Source organism: Gymnoscopelus braueri (assembly GCF_963280865.1).
Source record: "Gymnoscopelus braueri genome assembly, chromosome: 11".
NCBI classification, from domain to species: Eukaryota; Metazoa; Chordata; class Actinopteri; order Myctophiformes; family Myctophidae; genus Gymnoscopelus; species Gymnoscopelus braueri.
Genome location: NC_137613.1, coordinates 26432051 through 26450508, shown reverse-complemented (window position 1 = coordinate 26450508; position 18458 = coordinate 26432051). Strand labels below are relative to the sequence as shown.

The 18458-nt window shown below is 42.0% G+C and overlaps 1 protein-coding gene across 1 annotated transcript; it reads left to right on the top strand.

Moving 5' to 3' along the window:
- Window positions 1-1151: 1151 nt before the first annotated feature.
- LOC308095557 (butyrophilin subfamily 3 member A1-like) lies at window positions 1152-15081 on the top strand (the record flags this gene model as incomplete). Its single annotated transcript, XM_080442612.1, has 4 exons — window positions 1152-1295; window positions 1670-1798; window positions 1994-2236; window positions 15010-15081. The coding sequence occupies 4 exons, from the start codon at window positions 1152-1154 to the stop codon at window positions 15079-15081; spliced, it is 588 nt and encodes a 195-aa protein (XP_080298738.1).
- Between the last annotated feature and the right edge of the window lie 3377 nt (window positions 15082-18458).

Below are 18458 nucleotides of genomic sequence, written 5' to 3'. Positions count from 1 at the left end.
TGCTACTCGCAGCTCTTTTAAATCACGGCTAAAAACCTTTCTGTTTGCCATTGTTATGAAAAACCTGCATGCACACCGTCTTCACTTGCACAATAAGGACACCTTTTATTAAGGCAACATTTAATTTTCCTGAAGAAGGTGCATGAACGAATCATTGCCTTAATAAAGTGCAAGTGAATACAGTGTGCAGGTTATTTCATTTTATTCTATACATCTGATCCTTACCTACGCACCCGTCATGCACACACTATTGACTGTCTCGACTGACACCTCTAATCTTCTTTGGGTGTTATTTTTGGTTGTTTGAAGCTAAAATAAAAACTTGTCACTAATACATGAGGTGGTTTATCACAGCAGTCACTCTGACCACAAGCATGCAGTGTCCACCTCCGCAAGCAGAGCTATGATGATGTGGAAGACCTATAGCTAAAGGTCACACTCTCAATGTCACCTTCCTTCTTGTTTGACTCTGCACCCTGTGTCCTAAACACACATGAATTGCACTGGTTTTGCATAAGGCAAAACTTAATTATTTTTTCTGATTAATCAGATTTTAGTAGATACTTACAAACAATTGTTTTCTTTCTGAAACCATACATTCATTAATCACTTTAAAACTGGCCTCCCTATTTTGGGCATGTAATTACATTACAAATGTAAAAGAAGTGTTCATTTAAACAATATATGTATATTGCAAAGAAAGCACATTGAACAGTCAAAGTCCACTCGGACATAATAAAGAAGCAAACTTTGGAACAATTTATGGTCGTGTCGATGCCCCGCCCCTTGCCAGACTCATGAGACATTAATCAGGAGAGAGAGATTGTTAATCTTACTTTCCTCACTGATGACACGGTCAACAAAAATACGGAGAGACAAACAATATGATTCACCTTCAGATGAAACTCAACTTCCAGTGAGGAGGACAGACTGTCTTTCCACATCTAAAGGAGAGAATACTGACCCAGACCACTGGAACCTGCTGCTGACTCTGTCAGCTGCATGGACTTTAACAACAACCACGATTCACAGTGAAAGTAAACTTCAGGGAACATTCTAGAGGAGGAAGTGTTACTACGACTGACTGACTTCCTACGACTGACTGACTTCCTGTATTGAGCAGAGTGTTTGTAGCTTCATTCAGAGACTAAATGGCTTCCATGTCGTCTCCTCCAGAAGTTAATTATTCCTGTCCTGTGTGTCGTGACATCTTCAAAGATCCTGTTCTACTGTCATGTAGCCACAGCTTCTGTATCGCTTGTCTACAAAATTGGTGGAGAGAGAATGTCCAGTTTGTAAGGAAATACATTCAACAGATCATCCTCTCCGTAACCTGGCTCTGAAGAACGTGTGTGAGGACTTCATACAGGAGAGACAGAGAGCCTCAAAACGTAAGAGAACTTCGTCAGGGTCTGAGGATCTCTGCAGTCTGCATGCTCAACTCTCAACTCAACTCAAACTGTTCTGTCTGGAATGTCAACAGCCAGTGTGTGTTGTGTGTCGAGATTCTAAAAAACACACCAACCACAGTTTCAAACCCATCGATGAAGCTGCTCTGGATCACAAGGAGGAAGTCCAGAAATCACTGAAGCCTTTACAAGAGAAACTGAAGGTATTTAATGAAGTTAAAACAAAAAGTGACCAAACAGCAGAACACTTTAAGGCCCAGGCCCGGCACACAGAGAGGCAGATTAAGGAACAAATTAAGAAGCTTCATTGGTTTCTACAAGAGGAAGAGGAGGCCAGCATCACTGCACTGAGGGATGAAGAGCAGCGGAAGAGTCAGATGATGAAGGAGAAGATGGAGGGTCTGAACAGAGACATATTAACCCTTTCAAACACAATCGGAGCCATAGAGGAGAAGCTGAAAGCCGAACACATCTCATTCCTGCAGAACTACAAGACCACAATGGAAAAAGTCCAGTTCACACTGCAGGACCCACAGCTGGTCTCAGGACCACTGATAGACGTGACCAAACACCTGAGCAACCTGACCTTCAGAGTCTGGAACAAGATGAAGGACATTGTCTCCTACACTCCTGTCATTCTTGACCCCAACACTGCTAGTCCAGAATACATCCTGTCTAATGATCTGACCAGTGTGAGACGTGGAGAAAGACAACATCTTCCTGACAACCCAGAGAGGTTTGACCACTATAAACTTGTCCTGGGTTCTGAAGGCTTTAACTCAGGGACTCACAGCTGGGATGTTGAGGTTGGAGACAATACACTCTGGGTACTGGGTGTGTTACCAGAGTCTTTCCAGAGGAAGGGAGACAGAGTGGATCCATTATGGAGTATAGGGTTCTATAATGGTAAATACACAGCACGCTCCTCAACAGGGTCAGACACTGTTCTCTCATTGAAGCAGAATCCTCAGAGGATCAGAGTCCAGCTGGACTGGAATGAAGGAAAGCTGTCATTCTCTGATCCTGATACTAACACACACATACACACCTTCACAAACACTTTCACTGACACACTCTTTCCATACATTCACACTTGTGATACTGTCCCTCTGAAGATGTTACCAGGAAAGGTCAGTGTAACTGTGGATGATGTAGTTTGACATGATTGATGAAGATGATGATGATGGAGTATAATATATTTTCATAGAATGTGATTATCTTGTGGTCAAGATGAACATCCAAAATTAACTTTTATGTTTTTAAAGCCACACTGTAAATATGACATCACTTCATGTGATGTCATCAACATGTCATGTTGTTATGGATCTATTGTTTAGATAATGATTGACTATTGTCTATTATTAATTTTCTATGATCAATAATAAGTAGCATTTCAAGGTATTTTAGTATTACCTTTTCTTTATACTTTATTATACTTATTGTTGTTGTCGGGCAGAAACCTCTTATGTCCATATTTTATCTTTGTGTTTTTGTAAATTAATGTCCTAACACCTAACTGATCACACTACAGTGTCAGACTAAAGTATCAAAAGTAGCAGATCTACAAGCCCGAAACGTGGCGTGAAGCGACACATTTTGAGCTTGTAGATCTGCTACTTTTGCAAAATAACAGTTTTGGACATAGAGTATGTGGTTTAAAGCCGACAGAGACAATACTTATATATTACAATACATCACAGAATCAAATGTACTTTTTACTCCACTATATGTTTTTAACAGCTTTACTTACTAATGTAGTTACTTCACATATTTAGATTAGTAATGAATCTAATCATTAATTTACAACAATATTTTAATTGTTTTTCAAAAATAGCAGATCTACAAGCTGAAAAATGTGTTGTGCTGCTTTTAGATCTGCTATTTGTGAATAGCCTGAGCATTAAATAGGGCTTAAGTGGTTTATGATCAATAGTTATAATCCAATAGAATGATATGGTTCAGAATTCAGCATAATGACTATTTTTATTTTGCTACTTTAATGTTGATGATAATACTTTTGTATAATTGTGAGGTTTTGAATGCAGGACTTTTACTTTGGTATTGCTACTTTTACTCAATAAAACAAAACAAAAACCAACATGACTGTTTCTTCCACCACTGATAGTAATACTAACAATAATGCCATGATTACAATAAGGTAGATTATGTAGACTAGACCATACCCGGTGAGGTGCGCAGGCAAAAGTAGTTGCAAACGTGGGGTTATTGCACGTCCTGTTGGTGCATGCTATGTTGGCAGGGGATGTCAGATTTCAAGCTACGCTGGACCCAGAGACACGGGATCATTTTCCACAAGAAGCTAAAAAAAATAAGAATCGATTTTACGGCATGATTTTAGTTGCACTCATCCTGTAGTTCTGAAAAGCTGAGTCTTTGATAGCTCATTTATGGCAATATTTTTGTGTTGACAGTATTGTTCAATTTTTCTTATTTCGGCAGTGGTAAAAGAAAAAGTTATGCTGTATTTGATTCAGCAGCATTGAAGCAGATTTGGCAAGGACAAATATGATCATGTTCTTTTATTTCTTATTTATGCTGTTTTGAGATGTCTTTTGTTTTGTTTGGCTTTTAATTATTACACATTTAATGATGCTTTGTAATTCATAAAACCAATTATAATAACCATGAATATTGTTTACAAGTTTTCTGTTTTATTGTTTTATGAATGCTAGTAGTCATTTTATCCTGTCAAAAACAGAACATTAAACAAAGTTTAACATTGCTTTGAGCCCTCTTCACTTTTTGTTTTCTTTAATGCTACACCATTAGCATACAACAAGAAAAAAACGTTATTTTCTTTACTGTCACTATGATACTGTGCTTCCATCCTGTGTGATCGCACACGCACACGCATGCACGCACACGGCACACACAATGTGAATCATCAAATTGATGACTCAATCATTGGCTTGTTAATTGGTTAACGACTCAGGTCAGAAAGATGCCCTCCTCTGCATCTAAATGTTTATTATCCATAATGTGTACGTGTGTGTACGTCTCTCTTTGTGTGTGTGTGACTCTCTCTCTGTGTGTGTGTGTGTGTGTGTGTGTGTGTGTGTGTGTGTGTGTGTGTGTGTGTGTGTGTGTGTGTGTGTGTGTGTTCACAGAGGAGGAGCTCAGCTGCACAGTGTAAATGTCTTCTGACGTTGTGACAGTGTCCAGGGATGCTGCCTACAACCGTTTTACTGCATAATGAGTAGACCTCTCCACATAGGAGAGGATTGGAGTTGGACAAGCGTGTGTGCGTGTGTGCGCGTGCGTGCGTACGTGCTATAACTATCAGAACTATAAAGTTGTTAGTTGAGTTATATTAAAGAAATAAAGGTCCTGTACCTGCGGCAGTAATTATTTATTCTGTAAACAAACTGTATCGCAGACCAAAAGGAAAACACAAAGCTGTTGCTTTTGAAATGAAATGTAGTACGTTATCTGACCCACTCTTAATCAAACAAAATAATTAAATTCAAGTAAACGATCAGTACACTTAAAAAATACAAATGAAACCGATCAAACTCAGTTCTTTAGTCAGGCAAACGCAAAGTTTTTTTAAATGTCTCCAATGAGTATTGAAATCCAAAAGTAATCCAAAAGTAATCCAACAGATATTGTCGATCTTCTATTTTCCGAAAATCAAGTAAATGCCAAAGTCATCAAATGAAAAGGCAATGCATTGCATTAAAAAAAAGTATATTCCTCACCCAACCTTCAAGTCAGGAGGCCACATGGGTTCCTTTGTCCAAAAGCTCTGACTGGCTTCAGAGCTAAACCCTCAGAAATGTTCCTCGACCAAACTTCTCTCCTTCCAGCTCCCAAAGTTCTTCGGCCCCACTACTCAGTGGTTTATTAATTCCTGATTTTGGTTTAGTTTAGGCTTACAAAAGTCTCTTTCTCAAACACCACCAAACACTCTTTTTCAATATCTAAAATGGAACCCCCGGCGGCCTCACTTCCTGTCCTTTTATAGCTGTTTCTGATACCTCACTTCCTGTGGAACTTTTGCTACATGTGCTGCTTTTTCCCCACAGCTCCCCCTATGAGTTAACCATGTCAACAGAAAATGAATCATAATGGCCATAATCACCTTACACAAAACAAAACATGTTTTCCGTACACTACATTTAGGTGTTAAATATTCAACCATATTTTAACCAATATATTCCCCTGTTATCACCAAGTATGTTATGTTTCTTGTGTATCTTTTTCTTTCAATACTCATCATACCTGGACAGGAAATACATTATTTCACAAATTTATGTGGCAGTGTCACAGTGCGTCTCTCACAAATGTGCTATTTGTATGACAAAAACAGATCACAGACATCAGACACACATCTGCTGTATAAGAGTGTTCCAGAAATATGTCCCTTCATAATAATTAATATAGTTAAGTCGTGTGATTTAACAGTACGACAACCATGAGCCCACACCTACTGTAGAGCACACACACTAACATCCATCTATCTATCTACTTGCCAATGCAAACACGTGCACACACGCGCAACACATAAAGGCAATAATTGCTTTGGGTCATAATTTGATTCCAGAGCAATAATCATTTTCTGCAAAGCTCTCGGGGACAGAGTCCAGATTATATTGTTCATCTGCAGCACTTTATTGCACTACTGCAGTACTTTATCAAAGCATGTAGCCTATGTGAGAGAGGAGAAAGAAATGATTAGCCTCAGGGAAAGCAACACATGGAGCATTCCCTCTTATGTTGCAGTAGTGTGCATGCGTGTGTGCGTGTGTGTGTGTGTGTGTGTGTGTGTGTGTGTGTGTGTGTGTGTGTGTGTGTGTGTGTGTGTGTGTGTGTGTGTGTGTGTGCGTGTGTGTGTGTGTGTGTGTGTGTGTGTGTGTGTGTGTGTGTGTGTGTGTGCCTTGCATGGTTGCCTTGCAACGTATGCCGTGTGATGGTGTCACGTGCCGAAGACAGCAGATCTACAAGCTTACAGGGCTATTTCAGGTGCGTGAGAACGTTGTGCACCAAAGTTTAAATTCGGAAAGAGAAAGAGCAAAAGAAAACACAGGACCATTGTCAGACGAAGAATAAAGGGAGTCGGTGGGATCATAATTCAGCCGTGCTATCAGCTGCTGCACGCGGCAACATCTAAACGAGTTCCTCCTTCCTTCCCTCCGATGCAAGATGGAGTTTGGCTGATAAAGCTCTGTGCAGCCAGCCCTCCAGGGCTCAGCTTTCTGTGGTATACACTGCTACTAAATCACTGCTCCTCTGCTGCGCCTCTATGAGCTATAAGACAAAGGAGAAAGCAGGAATATGGCCAGAGTGAACCTTGGGTGGTGTGTGTGTGTGTGTGTGTGTGTGTGTGTGTGTGTGTGTGTGTGTGTGTGTGTGTGTGTGTGTGTGCGCGTGTGCGTGTGTGTGTGTGTGTGTGTGTGTGTGTGTGTGTGTGTGTGTGTGTGTGTGTTACAGTGTACAATTGAGTTAAATGAACAGGATTGGGATGGTGCAGTGGTAAAGTACCTGCCCACCACTGCAGAGCCTATAGGTTTTTTTGGCCCATGTTCAGGGGAGGGAAGCCGGGCTGGGAGGGTGATATTTGTCACTGCACGTACTCCTATGGACTGGGGGGCTCGGGGCGGCACCATGTCAGCATGCAGGGAGTGCTGGGCATGGAGGAGCAGGACGGAGGCTCCACGTCCTCCCGGTGGAGGCTCCTCACTGGCAGGTGAGTCCACAGATATAGAAACCTAGATACCTCATTGGCCTCTGCAGTTCATTGGAGCGACATGCTTGGTATGGTGGCCACCATATTTCCGGGGGGAGCGGGCACTGGCCAATCACAGCGTGTTGACTACTGGCCAACCACAGCGCGTCTTTTCCAGGACTTGTCAGAATCTAGTTGTCCCGCCCACCTGCGTCTGATTGGCCTACTGAACGCCCCCTTCTGTGACGCACACGGAAATTTCCAGCTGCCCCCCAGAAGCATAGAGGAAGCGGAAGTGCGTCCGAGATGCCGACGCTTCAGAGCCAGAGGAGGCGTCTACCTTTATATGTCTATGGGTGAGTCAGTCGGATACAACAGCAGTGACAATAAACAGAAATGTGTGTGGGAAGGAATTAATTGGCATAATGACTAAATTGGGGAGAAAAAGTCTTAACTTAGACCCTTAAGAAGCAACGGCTGCTGCGCAATTCAGTACAAATAACCAAACAATTTTCATCGTCTCAGAATGAGCTATCCAATATAATAGGGGAAGTAATGGATTCCAATTGACACCGACTCTGTCACCATTAGATGTAAGTCTTTCCCATCTCTCCTTCTCGCATTTGTGTTCCATAATGTACATTTAACGACGGGGTTTAATTGTCATCCACATTTGCCACTGTCATCTTCAGCCATTGCTGTTGTAGGCTCATTATGAGTTTTAATTGAATATTGGCTCAACACGCATGGCCATTAGCAGGCTGAGCTAATGAGGTGCAAAGTGGAAAGTAGCTTTGCCAAACACATCAGTATGAGACGAGGCCATTACTGTATCACCAGCCAGAGAATGCACCAGGGGCATAGGTTTGCATTTCAGTTAATGTGGATGATTATAATATATATTCTATAGAAACAACAATGATTACAATGAAACCCATATTGACAGAAAATTCCTCTTCCTGACTGTTTTTGGCCTTTCACAGTGTTACTACAATTCCCTTCATGCATTTCGTATTCCAGTACTAGCCTGACACACCCATACTGTACGATCTTCATGCCTTATGACTGTTCAATTCAGGCAATGCTTAATTCTGATTCTTTAATCTTTTGCACGTTCACTTTCCTAATATGCGAGAGCAGAGACAATTAAGACTTCAAGCTCTTAAAACTTTTTTTTTTCTCATATTCTATGTACTCCTGACTACAAGAACTTTGATTATTGTTTTGGATTTAAGCTTTCAAAAGGTACAGAGCTTTCAGTCTCAGATTTGGGTGGGGGTCTACCATAGCCTTGGACATATGAAGCATGCATCTAACCCACTGAGCTACATAGTGTTATATCCTCATTTTCTCTTTGAGCTTTTGACATTAAAATTTTAAGTTTTCCAGTTTTTTTTTGTCTTTAAAACTTTACGCATAAAGATAAGTGGGACTTGACCGAGCAAATAAGTGTTTATCATCTTCTTTAAAAAAAAAGATGAGGTTTGGATTCAAAACCAGGTCCCTTGCAGTCAAGGGACCTGGTTTTGAATCCAAACCTCATATTTTTTTGCACGTCTCTCCTCTCCCTCTGCCCTTGGTGTCCTGTATCTCTGCAATGACCCGTCTGAGATAAAGCATAAAAATGCCAAAAATACATCTTTAAAAAAGGGAGGCATTTTGGAGAGAGCATTATGTTCAAATGAGCGATGGTGATACTTGAGGCCATAGTTATCCCCATTGTTCTGTGTCCCAATGGTTACTTGGCACAAAAGGAATTTCCGCAAGGACTAATAAAGAATCTATTTCCCCAAACTCACCAAAGGCAATATTCTTTTTTCTTTTTATAGAATAATCTCTCCACAATCGTGATTAGAGACAGGAATTAATGACAGAATGTTGTTGATTGCGAAGCTAATTATCTGCACTGCAATTATAGCTATCGTCTTCATCGGCTCATTTTTGTGTGTGGCATTTGTATTGCTTTATTAGATAGGAGCGTATAGAGAGATAGGAAACCAAGGCCAAAGAGTGGAGAGACAGCCCCAGACAAGACACCTGGAGCCAGAATTGAACCCAGGACCCTGCAACTCACAGGGAGATCAGTGCAGCTCGTTGAACTACCAGGCAAAACAATCTTTAGAGTTTCTATTAAACATTACCATACGTTTTAACCACTTAAGTTTCTACAGTATAATTCATCATATTACAAATACTGAAAATAGATCAAGATACGTTGTGTCTTTTTTTGTTTTGTTTTTTGTAAAAAAAAATGAACAAAAAAACTAGACGACTTAAAAGTTTGATCTCCATGCATGCTGTGTAGTGTGGCATACAATCTATTTGAAATCTACCTTTTTGGACACTAGCCATTTGTCAACATGAAAAATATCTATCCTCTCTTCTCCCTCTGCCCTGGCTGTTGGTAATAATAGTGGTCTGCGGTGCAGGTATCATTCCAACACCTCCTGGTGGCTAAGACCCTGAACTACAGCAATTTTATGATCTCAAACAGCACAAGGATGCCCTTTACTTAGCGCAGATTTAAAAGCGGTGCTGGAGGTCACTTTGAAAGCAGGGAGGGAGGGCGAGGAAGAGATTAAATAATATGAGAACAGTGGGAGAGAACAGACACCATGTAGTACTAGTCCCCAAACATGAGAGCATCTCAGGAGTTAAATCTATACTCTCTATTCTCTCTAAAGAGCACCAAAATCTGACGCAGCTAGAGGCCATAACCCCCTGGGTCAGGCAGTTATTTTATTTCTTTTATTGAAAACACCATAGGATCTCAATTGCATCGTGGCATATTTGTTTATTGTTGGAACACAGTTCTTATATGACGCAATGCTGAGATGACCCTATGAGATATTGCATTCACGAGAATGGGACGGACATGAGGTCACAGTGACCTTGACCTTTGACCCTCTGAAAACCTAGTTTAATCATCAGTTGATCTTTGAGTCCAAGTGGCATTTGTGCCAAATACATACGTAGGCCTATGGATGTACGGATGGATGGATGTAGGGACGGACATATGAACGGACAGGCGTACATACGCGCACATGGGCGGACGGACAGGCGTATATGGACATATGAATGTACAGACGTATGTATGTACACGCATATGTATATACACGCACGCAGTGGTGTAAAGTAACCAAGTACATTTACTTGACCACAATTATTTGAAAACTTTAGTTACTAGTTACTTTGCAGATATAAATTATGACATTATAAAACATGCATTAACCACTTTAGCCCTATTTTATATGTAGGCTCTTTGAAAATATAGCCTACATCTAGATCTACAAGCTCACTACGCGGTGCGATGCGTTGTGAGCTTGTAGATCTGCTATTTTCAAACATCGTATTACTTTTACTTTTGGTACTTCGAGTATAATTTGAAGCCAATACTTTTGTACTTTTACTCAAGTAACATTTTGAACACAGGCCTTTTGCTTGTAACAGAGTATGTTTATATTGTGGTATTGCTATTTTTACTTAAGTAAAATATCTGAGTACTTCTTCCACCACTGCATACACGGACAGACGGCATAAGGATAATGAAGAAACACTATGATGGGGATTGTGGGAACAATGGGATGGTTCGACTGCAATGAGAAGCAGCTGAGTGACTCAGAGAGGGGGAAAGAGAGAGAGGAGGAGGTTTTTACGGGTATGTGAGTGTTCATTTCAAGGGGTGCAGAGGAGAAATTGAGAGGGAACAGAGCTAGAGAAGTGTACTCTCTCTCCTCCTGCAGTCAGGATGGTAAATGTCTTCCCATTCCCTCTAATGAGAGAGCACACTGGCAATAATCTGACAAAAGCCTGGAGGTAAGGCATACCGAGAGGCGTGTGCGTGTGTGCGTGCGTGTGTGTGTGTGTGTGTGTGTGTGTGTGTGTGTGTGTGTGTGTGTGTGTGTGTGTGTGTGTGTGTGTGTGTGTGTGTGTGTACCTAGATGAACTGAATGAGTGTGTATTGTGTGTACCTCTAGTGGATTCATTTAAAAGGTGTGTGTATGTGTATGTGTACACATGCATGCTTGCACCTGTGCGTGAGTGTGAGTGTGAGTGTGAGTGTGAGTGTGAGTGTGAGTGTGTGTGTGTGTGTGTGTGTGTGTGTGTGTGTGTGTGTGTGTGTGAGAGAGAGGGTGCTGAGGGAATTGATGGTATATTGGATAACAGGACCATGTAGTGAACAAAGTTGAAAGAAATCAGTTCAAACTGTTAACCATTGTCCTCCACCTCCAGTGCACGCAAGCACGCACGCACGCACACACGCACGCACGCATGCACAGAATACTAAGGTGGCAAAATTACATTTATCAAAGGCTCAATCATTTTGTAGATTCAATTGAGTACAAAATCTTGACTGTGCTGTGAATGTTCTTCAAGAAAGTGGCATGCTAAGATAAGATAAGGTAAGGTAAGGTAAGGTAAGGTAAAGTAAGGTAAAGTAAAGCTTTAGTATCCACAAAGGGGCATTTTGGTTTACAGCAGCAGTAAAAGCAATGGAACAACAACATACTGTACAATAATCGATATACCGTAAGTACACAACATTAAGACAGATTCATCAGAGAGCAGTTAGTACAATCCATTTCTGTAGATTGACTATTTGTAGATTAAGCTCACGTTGTGAGCTTGTAGATTGACTATTTGTAGATTGTCTATTTTGGGCATTTTTTCTTTTTACATTTTAACAACACAAATCTTCTCTTATGGGGGTCTTTGGCACAAAATAATACATAATGATTTTGGGGTTCCTTGATGAAAATGTTTGAGAGCCGCTGCAGTACAGGAATTAGATACATGAGATACAGACACAGGTGCAGAAACACACACACACACACACACACACACACACACACACACACACACACACACACACACACACACACACACACACAGCCGCAGCACTGAAGAGCGCTGCTGTCAATAGCTGTACCGCAGTTATTCATCAAAGCCTTGGTCGTTCCAGGCTCTCTTCTCCCCTCTTCTTCTCTTCTGATCCTCAGCATGCCTCTCTCTCTTCCACTGCTTATCTTTCTCCTGGACACACCGGTATAGGCTGCCATTATGTAGAGCCTGCCTGGGTCTTGAACAGGTGGTCCGGGACCCCTGGGGGGGTCCTGATAGTTACTACAGGGGGCCACCCAATCTTTGATGTGATTTCTTTCTTCTTCTTTTTGTAGATGTGCAAGCTCAAAACGCAACATGTTTTGAGCGTACAATAAGGAAGGGGGTCCTTGCTAAGGTGTCCTTGGCCTGATTTTTTTTAAGACCCCTGGTAGAGAGAGGCCTGGCACCATTCCAGAGAAACACACACTTTATAAATGTACATGCCTTCATCAGTAGTGGAGGAAGTACTCCAATGTTTTACTTAAAGAGGTGGTGCCATGGTTTTGCACTTTTTCTGTTTTTCATGTGTCTATGAGGTTGATAGAACTTCATTAAGGTGGTGTTTTTATGGTGTTTTATGTCTTCTCTGACTATTTTGAGTTTCTTCCTGGAGGCTGAAAACTTGAGGGTCAAACGTGCCAATAGAAAAACAGCACTTTAATGACACAGTAAAAATATACCCTCCCCCTCATTATCATAACACAACAGGTGTGGGCATGAGGAGGAGGAGGGACTAGGACAGGTGGGTGGTGCTAAGGTGGTGGTGGAGGAGGTGCTAAGGTGAGAACCAGGTATACTTAATGAACTGGAGGCGTGCCCACATAAAAACATAATTTTAACACTTTCTCTACACTTTTTTGAAAAAAATCTTCCTCCTAGTATAACCATAATACCTGATTATTATGTTTTAGGGGGGGGGGGGGGGGAATCACTGAAAATCACGGCACCCCGTCTTTAAGTAAAAGTAAAAAATACCATAATGGAATATAATATGTTCAGTATCATTTCAGTATCATGTCAGTATCATGGTCAGTATCATGTTAGTATCATTTCAGTATCATGTCAGTATCATGGTCAGTATCATGTTAGTATCATGGTCAGTATCATGTCAGTATCATGGTCAGTATCATGTTAGTATCATGGTCAGTATCATGTCAGTATCATGGTCAGTATCATGTTAGTATCATGGTCAGTATCATGTCAGTATCATGGTCAGTATCATGTTAGTATCATGGTCAGTATCATGTCAGTATCATGTCAGTGTCATGGTCAGTATCATGTTAGTATCATGGTCAGTATCATGTCAGTATCATGTCAGTATCATGGTCAGTATCATGGTCAGTATCATGTCAGTATCATGGTCAGTATCATGTCAGTATCATGGTCAGTATCATGGTCAGTATCATGTCAGTATCATGGTCAGTATCATGTCAGTATCATGGTCAGTATCATGTTAGTATCATGGTCAGTATCATGTCAGTATCATGGTCAGTATCATGTCAGTATCATGGTCAGTATCATGTTAGTATCATGGTCAGTATCATGTCAGTATCATGGTCAGTATCATGTTAGTATCATGGTCAGTATCATGTCAGTATCATGTCAGTATCATGGTCAGTATCATGTTAGTATCATGGTCAGTATCATGTCAGTATCATGGTCAGTATCATGTCAGTATCATGTCAGTATCATGGTCAGTATCATGTCAGTATCATGGTCAGTATCATGTCAGTATCATGTCAGTATCATGTCAGTATCATGTTAGAATCATGTTAGAATCATGGTCAGTATCATGTCAGTATCATGGTCAGTATCATGTCAGTATCATGGTCAGTATCATGTCAGTATCATGGTCAGTATCATGTCAGTATCATGGTCAGTATCATGTCAGTATCATGGTCAGTATCATGTCAGTATCATGGTCAGTATCATGGTCAGTATCATGGTCAGTATCATGTCAGTATCATGTCAGTATCATGTCAGTATCATGGTCAGTATCATGTTAGAATCATGTTAGTATCATGGTCAGTATCATGTCAGTATCATGGTCAGTATCATGTCAGTATCATGGTCAGTATCATGTCAGTATCATGGTCAGTATCATGTCAGTATCATGGTCAGTATCATGGTCAGTATCATGTCAGTATCATGGTCAGTATCATGTCAGTATCATGGTCAGTATCATGTCAGTATCATGGTCAGTATCATGTCAGTATCATGGTCAGTATCATGTCAGTATCAGTATCATGGTCAGTATCATGGTCAGTATCATGTAACATGATACTGACATAATACTGACCCCCTTTAAAGAATATTACTACCAGCACCCCCCAAACTTCTCTGTACGACCCCTGGGGGGCTATACCGCCCCTGTTGAGAATACTAGTGTACTGTACACCCTCCTCAGACCAACAGTTGGGCAGTGACAGCACACATGTGAATTGGCAACTAATACATTGGAGAGAAAATGGGGAAAAACACATGTACGCGTGCATGTACTGAGAAAGGTTTGTCAGTAGAAAGTAATTAACGAGACGAGACCAGACTGATTTCCGGCAAACACTTCACAGCAATTACGTCTAAAGCGAGCAATCGATGGAACCAGAGAAAAGACACTGATCAGTCAAGTACGGCGGAAGGATTCTTTCAATGAGAAACAAAACTGAAAGGCATGCAGAATGTGTCCACACAAACACATGGACGTGCGTACACCACACACACACACACACACACACACACACACACACACACACACACACACACACACACACACACACACACACACACACACACACGCAAATATACATTCATACAGGTTTGACAAATCATGTCAAAGCATGTGAGAGTGTGCACGTGTGTGTGTGTGTGTGTGTGTGTGTGTGTGTGTGTGTGTGTGTGTGTGTGTGTGTGTGTGTGTGTGTGTGTGTGTGTGTGTGTGTGTGTGTGTGTGTGTGTGTGTGTGTGTGTGTGTGTGTGTGTGTGTGTGTTTGTGTTGCTACTGTGGCACTGCCCCAGTCTCCTTCCTGTTAGGTAACAGAGGTTTGCACCCTCAGCACCAGGCCTGTGGACATGTCCTTGTCAGAAGACGGGGGGGACTGCTAAGAAAAGGCATTGACGTCAGAACAATGGCCATTTACCTCCCAGTCTCTCTCTCTCTCTCTCTCTCTCTCTCTCTCTCTCTCTCTCTCTCTCTCTCTCTCTCTCTCTCTCTCTCTCTCTCTCTCTCCCTCCCTCTCCCTCTCCCTCTCTTTCTCTCTCTCTCTCTCTCTTTCTGTCCCTCCTTGCCAGCGAGGACATCCTCTCCACCCGTTGCCAGAACCGCATTGAGAACCACTTAAGGAAATACACTACCCCTGTCCCCCCCCCCCCCCCCCCATGTCCCTCTGTTCCCCATAAGACTCTCCGTTCCGGGACCCATGGGGGGACCCATAAGGTCCCCCCATGGGTTCCGGACCCAATGGTCCCCAACGTTCCGGACCCCATGGTCCGGAACGTTCTTAAAATTGTTCTCAAGAGTCGAACAACAACTCAGGGGGAGCATGCAGCATCTTGCCGGGTCAGAGGAGAGGCCAGCAGTGCTCCATATGGCTTCATCTCACCAGCAGCGTGTTCCTCCTGGCTGTCACCTCACGCTGCGGAGCCTGAAGGCATTTGCCAGCAGCACTCTGCTGCTGCTGCTGCTGCACTCACCTGTCACACTGTCGCTGTCAGGCAGAAACCTTGCATCATTCTCTGCATTTCAACTTTTTTATGTCCGTGTTTGTGAATCAATGCCCTACTTCGTGCATGCAAGAGTGTCGAAACAAAGTAAGCGAAACTATGGCTTCGCATCACATTGCACCACAATGCGTAGTGAGCTATTTTGGGTACTTTTTGAACAAATGTGACAGTGAGTCTGTCAGTCTGTCTGAAGGTTTTAAAAATATTTGACCAATGAAAAGTATTAATAAGAGCATGTGACAAAAGATTGCAACACTGTATCCTTTCGAACGCAGGTTCTTTTTGTCCATTTCCTGAAAAGTCACAGCTTTTGACATACAAGCTTTCCACCCCACGGTGACGATCTGAGGGAGAGCTCTGCACAGGGGGGGGGGGGGGGGGGCAGGTATAGACTCTATATGGAGCTGTGTGAGTCAGGTGAGTGTACATTGTCAAGGTGGGTGGGGGCGGAGAAACTGAATGAGATGAACGAGAGGAGATCCGATGATGTCAGCTCTTTTGTGGAGTGTGTGTGTGTGTGTGTGCATTATATTCTTCAGCATGACATTGCGGAAGAGAAACCTTGCTATATGCTGAGTTGAACAGCTTCAGTTTAACATTGGGGGGTTTGAGGGAAGGGTTCAAAATTGGGCGGGGGAACCAGGCTAGGTGCTGTGGGTGTGGCCTAACCCCGCCCACTCCTGTCTATCAATACCTTGCGGCTTGCTGAAGCATTGTACAGTGCCATCGAGATAGGAAAGTTGTGCCATCTCCGTTCACGCCATCGGGCCAGAAACATAGTGTTTCTGACCCCTCACTGACGCAACTCATCAACATCAACAACTCTGGCATTGTACAGCACTGGAGTGCTGTATACATTCCCTGTTTATTTCCATCCCACTCGCTGTTTATTTCCAACAATGTGCTTTGACATTTGTCTGTGATATCATGTGAAATGACACAGACAAGACGAGTGCTACAATACGAGAATACACAATAAGAATAATACAATACTTGTAGACTGTTTATTTTCTGACCGTGGTGCCGGTGTGGAAGAGCAATGAGGGCGAATACGGACCGCATGTAAGGAGGCTCAACACATAGAGAGAGATTATCCGCAGGTAACCTTTCCTCAAAACAGTCCATGGTACATTGCTGACAGATTGCAAAAATAAAACAGTATGAATCATGAGTACATCAAGTGTCTGATCAATCACAGATGATGTTCTGTCGGAACTTTAGTCAGAACATCGGAGAGGTGCAAAAACAGCTGAATAATGTTCTGACAGGTACTGCAGAAGTTCTGAATGGCATCACATTGTTCTTATTGCTGCCTACCCTGTCCAAACTAAGTTTAGATGTCGGCTGAAGCATGTAGCCAGCTTTAGTCTTATGTTGAGGTCCATCTAGTATCTAGTAGATACTGGATACTATCTACAGTAAGTCTGATATTTACTGAAGCTGTGACACTTGTGGAAAGAAAATAGAAGAAAGGCTGGATTAACAAGCCCTATTTTATACTTAATTGTACGACAGTGTTACAGGACAATAGCCGACAAGCTCACAGTGTTGCAACACAGTGTGAGCTTGTAGATCTGCAATTTTTCCTCTTTTCTTTTTACATTTAATGACACGCCCAAAATAGGTACACCTGATTGGAAGCGGTTCAAAGCATGGCTGAACCATGTGGCTTTCACCTACACAATCTATGCACTGTGGAAGTGCTTTTTCTCTTATGGTGATGGCCGTTTTATCTCAAGTTGCCTACAATTGATTGATTGAATACTTTAGAAAAAGCACATGGAAGTACAGTTTACAATACAAGGTCAGCTAAAATGGATCGCTCATAAAAGCCGCAATGGCTCGTTTCAAATGAGATCCCCACATACTCAATTCATGGAGAATACGATACACGTAGGGGAGGGGAGGGGGTCATCAAATCTTAAGAACAATAGACTGTCTATTAGAATTTTTATTTTGGTCAGTCATGCACATCCCTACACAATATTAAATTGCAACCCTGGCATGACATAAAAGCCCTGGCATGTGCAAAAAGTAATGGCCCATGCAGCCGAAATTACTTTGTCCATTCCAAAATCGAAATCTGGGCGCCGTGCCTGCTGAAAACTCTTTCCATTATCTTTCTATCACATGCTTCACACTTTTCACTGCCAACTTTATACTATTTCACCATTCCCTCTTGACTTATTCGAGCATTTCCCCTCTATTTATCCTCCTGTTCTCCCTTGGAGGAATGAGTCATTCTTCAGCATCTCTCTCTCTTGTTTTCCCAGCAGATTTTTCAGTCCAATTTTCGAGCATAATGTGTCACCTCATTTCCTGCGTCCTCCCCCTTTGCTCGACTCACCTATAAATATTCTTAAGCCCAATACACAAACACACAAGTCGATGTTGCATAGACACATACAGAGATAGATACAAATTGATAGAGAGTACATACAAATGAGAGTAGATACAAATTCAGACAAACACACAGTGGCTCAAACACACACACACACACACTCACGCACGCACACACGCACACATGCACGCACACACGCACGCACACACACACACGCACACACACACGCGCATATACATACCCCGTCAAAGACAGCTAGCGCCTCTAACAGAGCCTTTTTTGGGTTCAGTTTAAATTTGTTTTCCAAACATTATCAAAGATAATAAAGATAGCTGATCAATTATAACTGGTATTTTTGCACGCCACCATTGTACAACAAAGTATGGGTTTTAGGGTTAAACTTTGGAAAGAGAGCTTT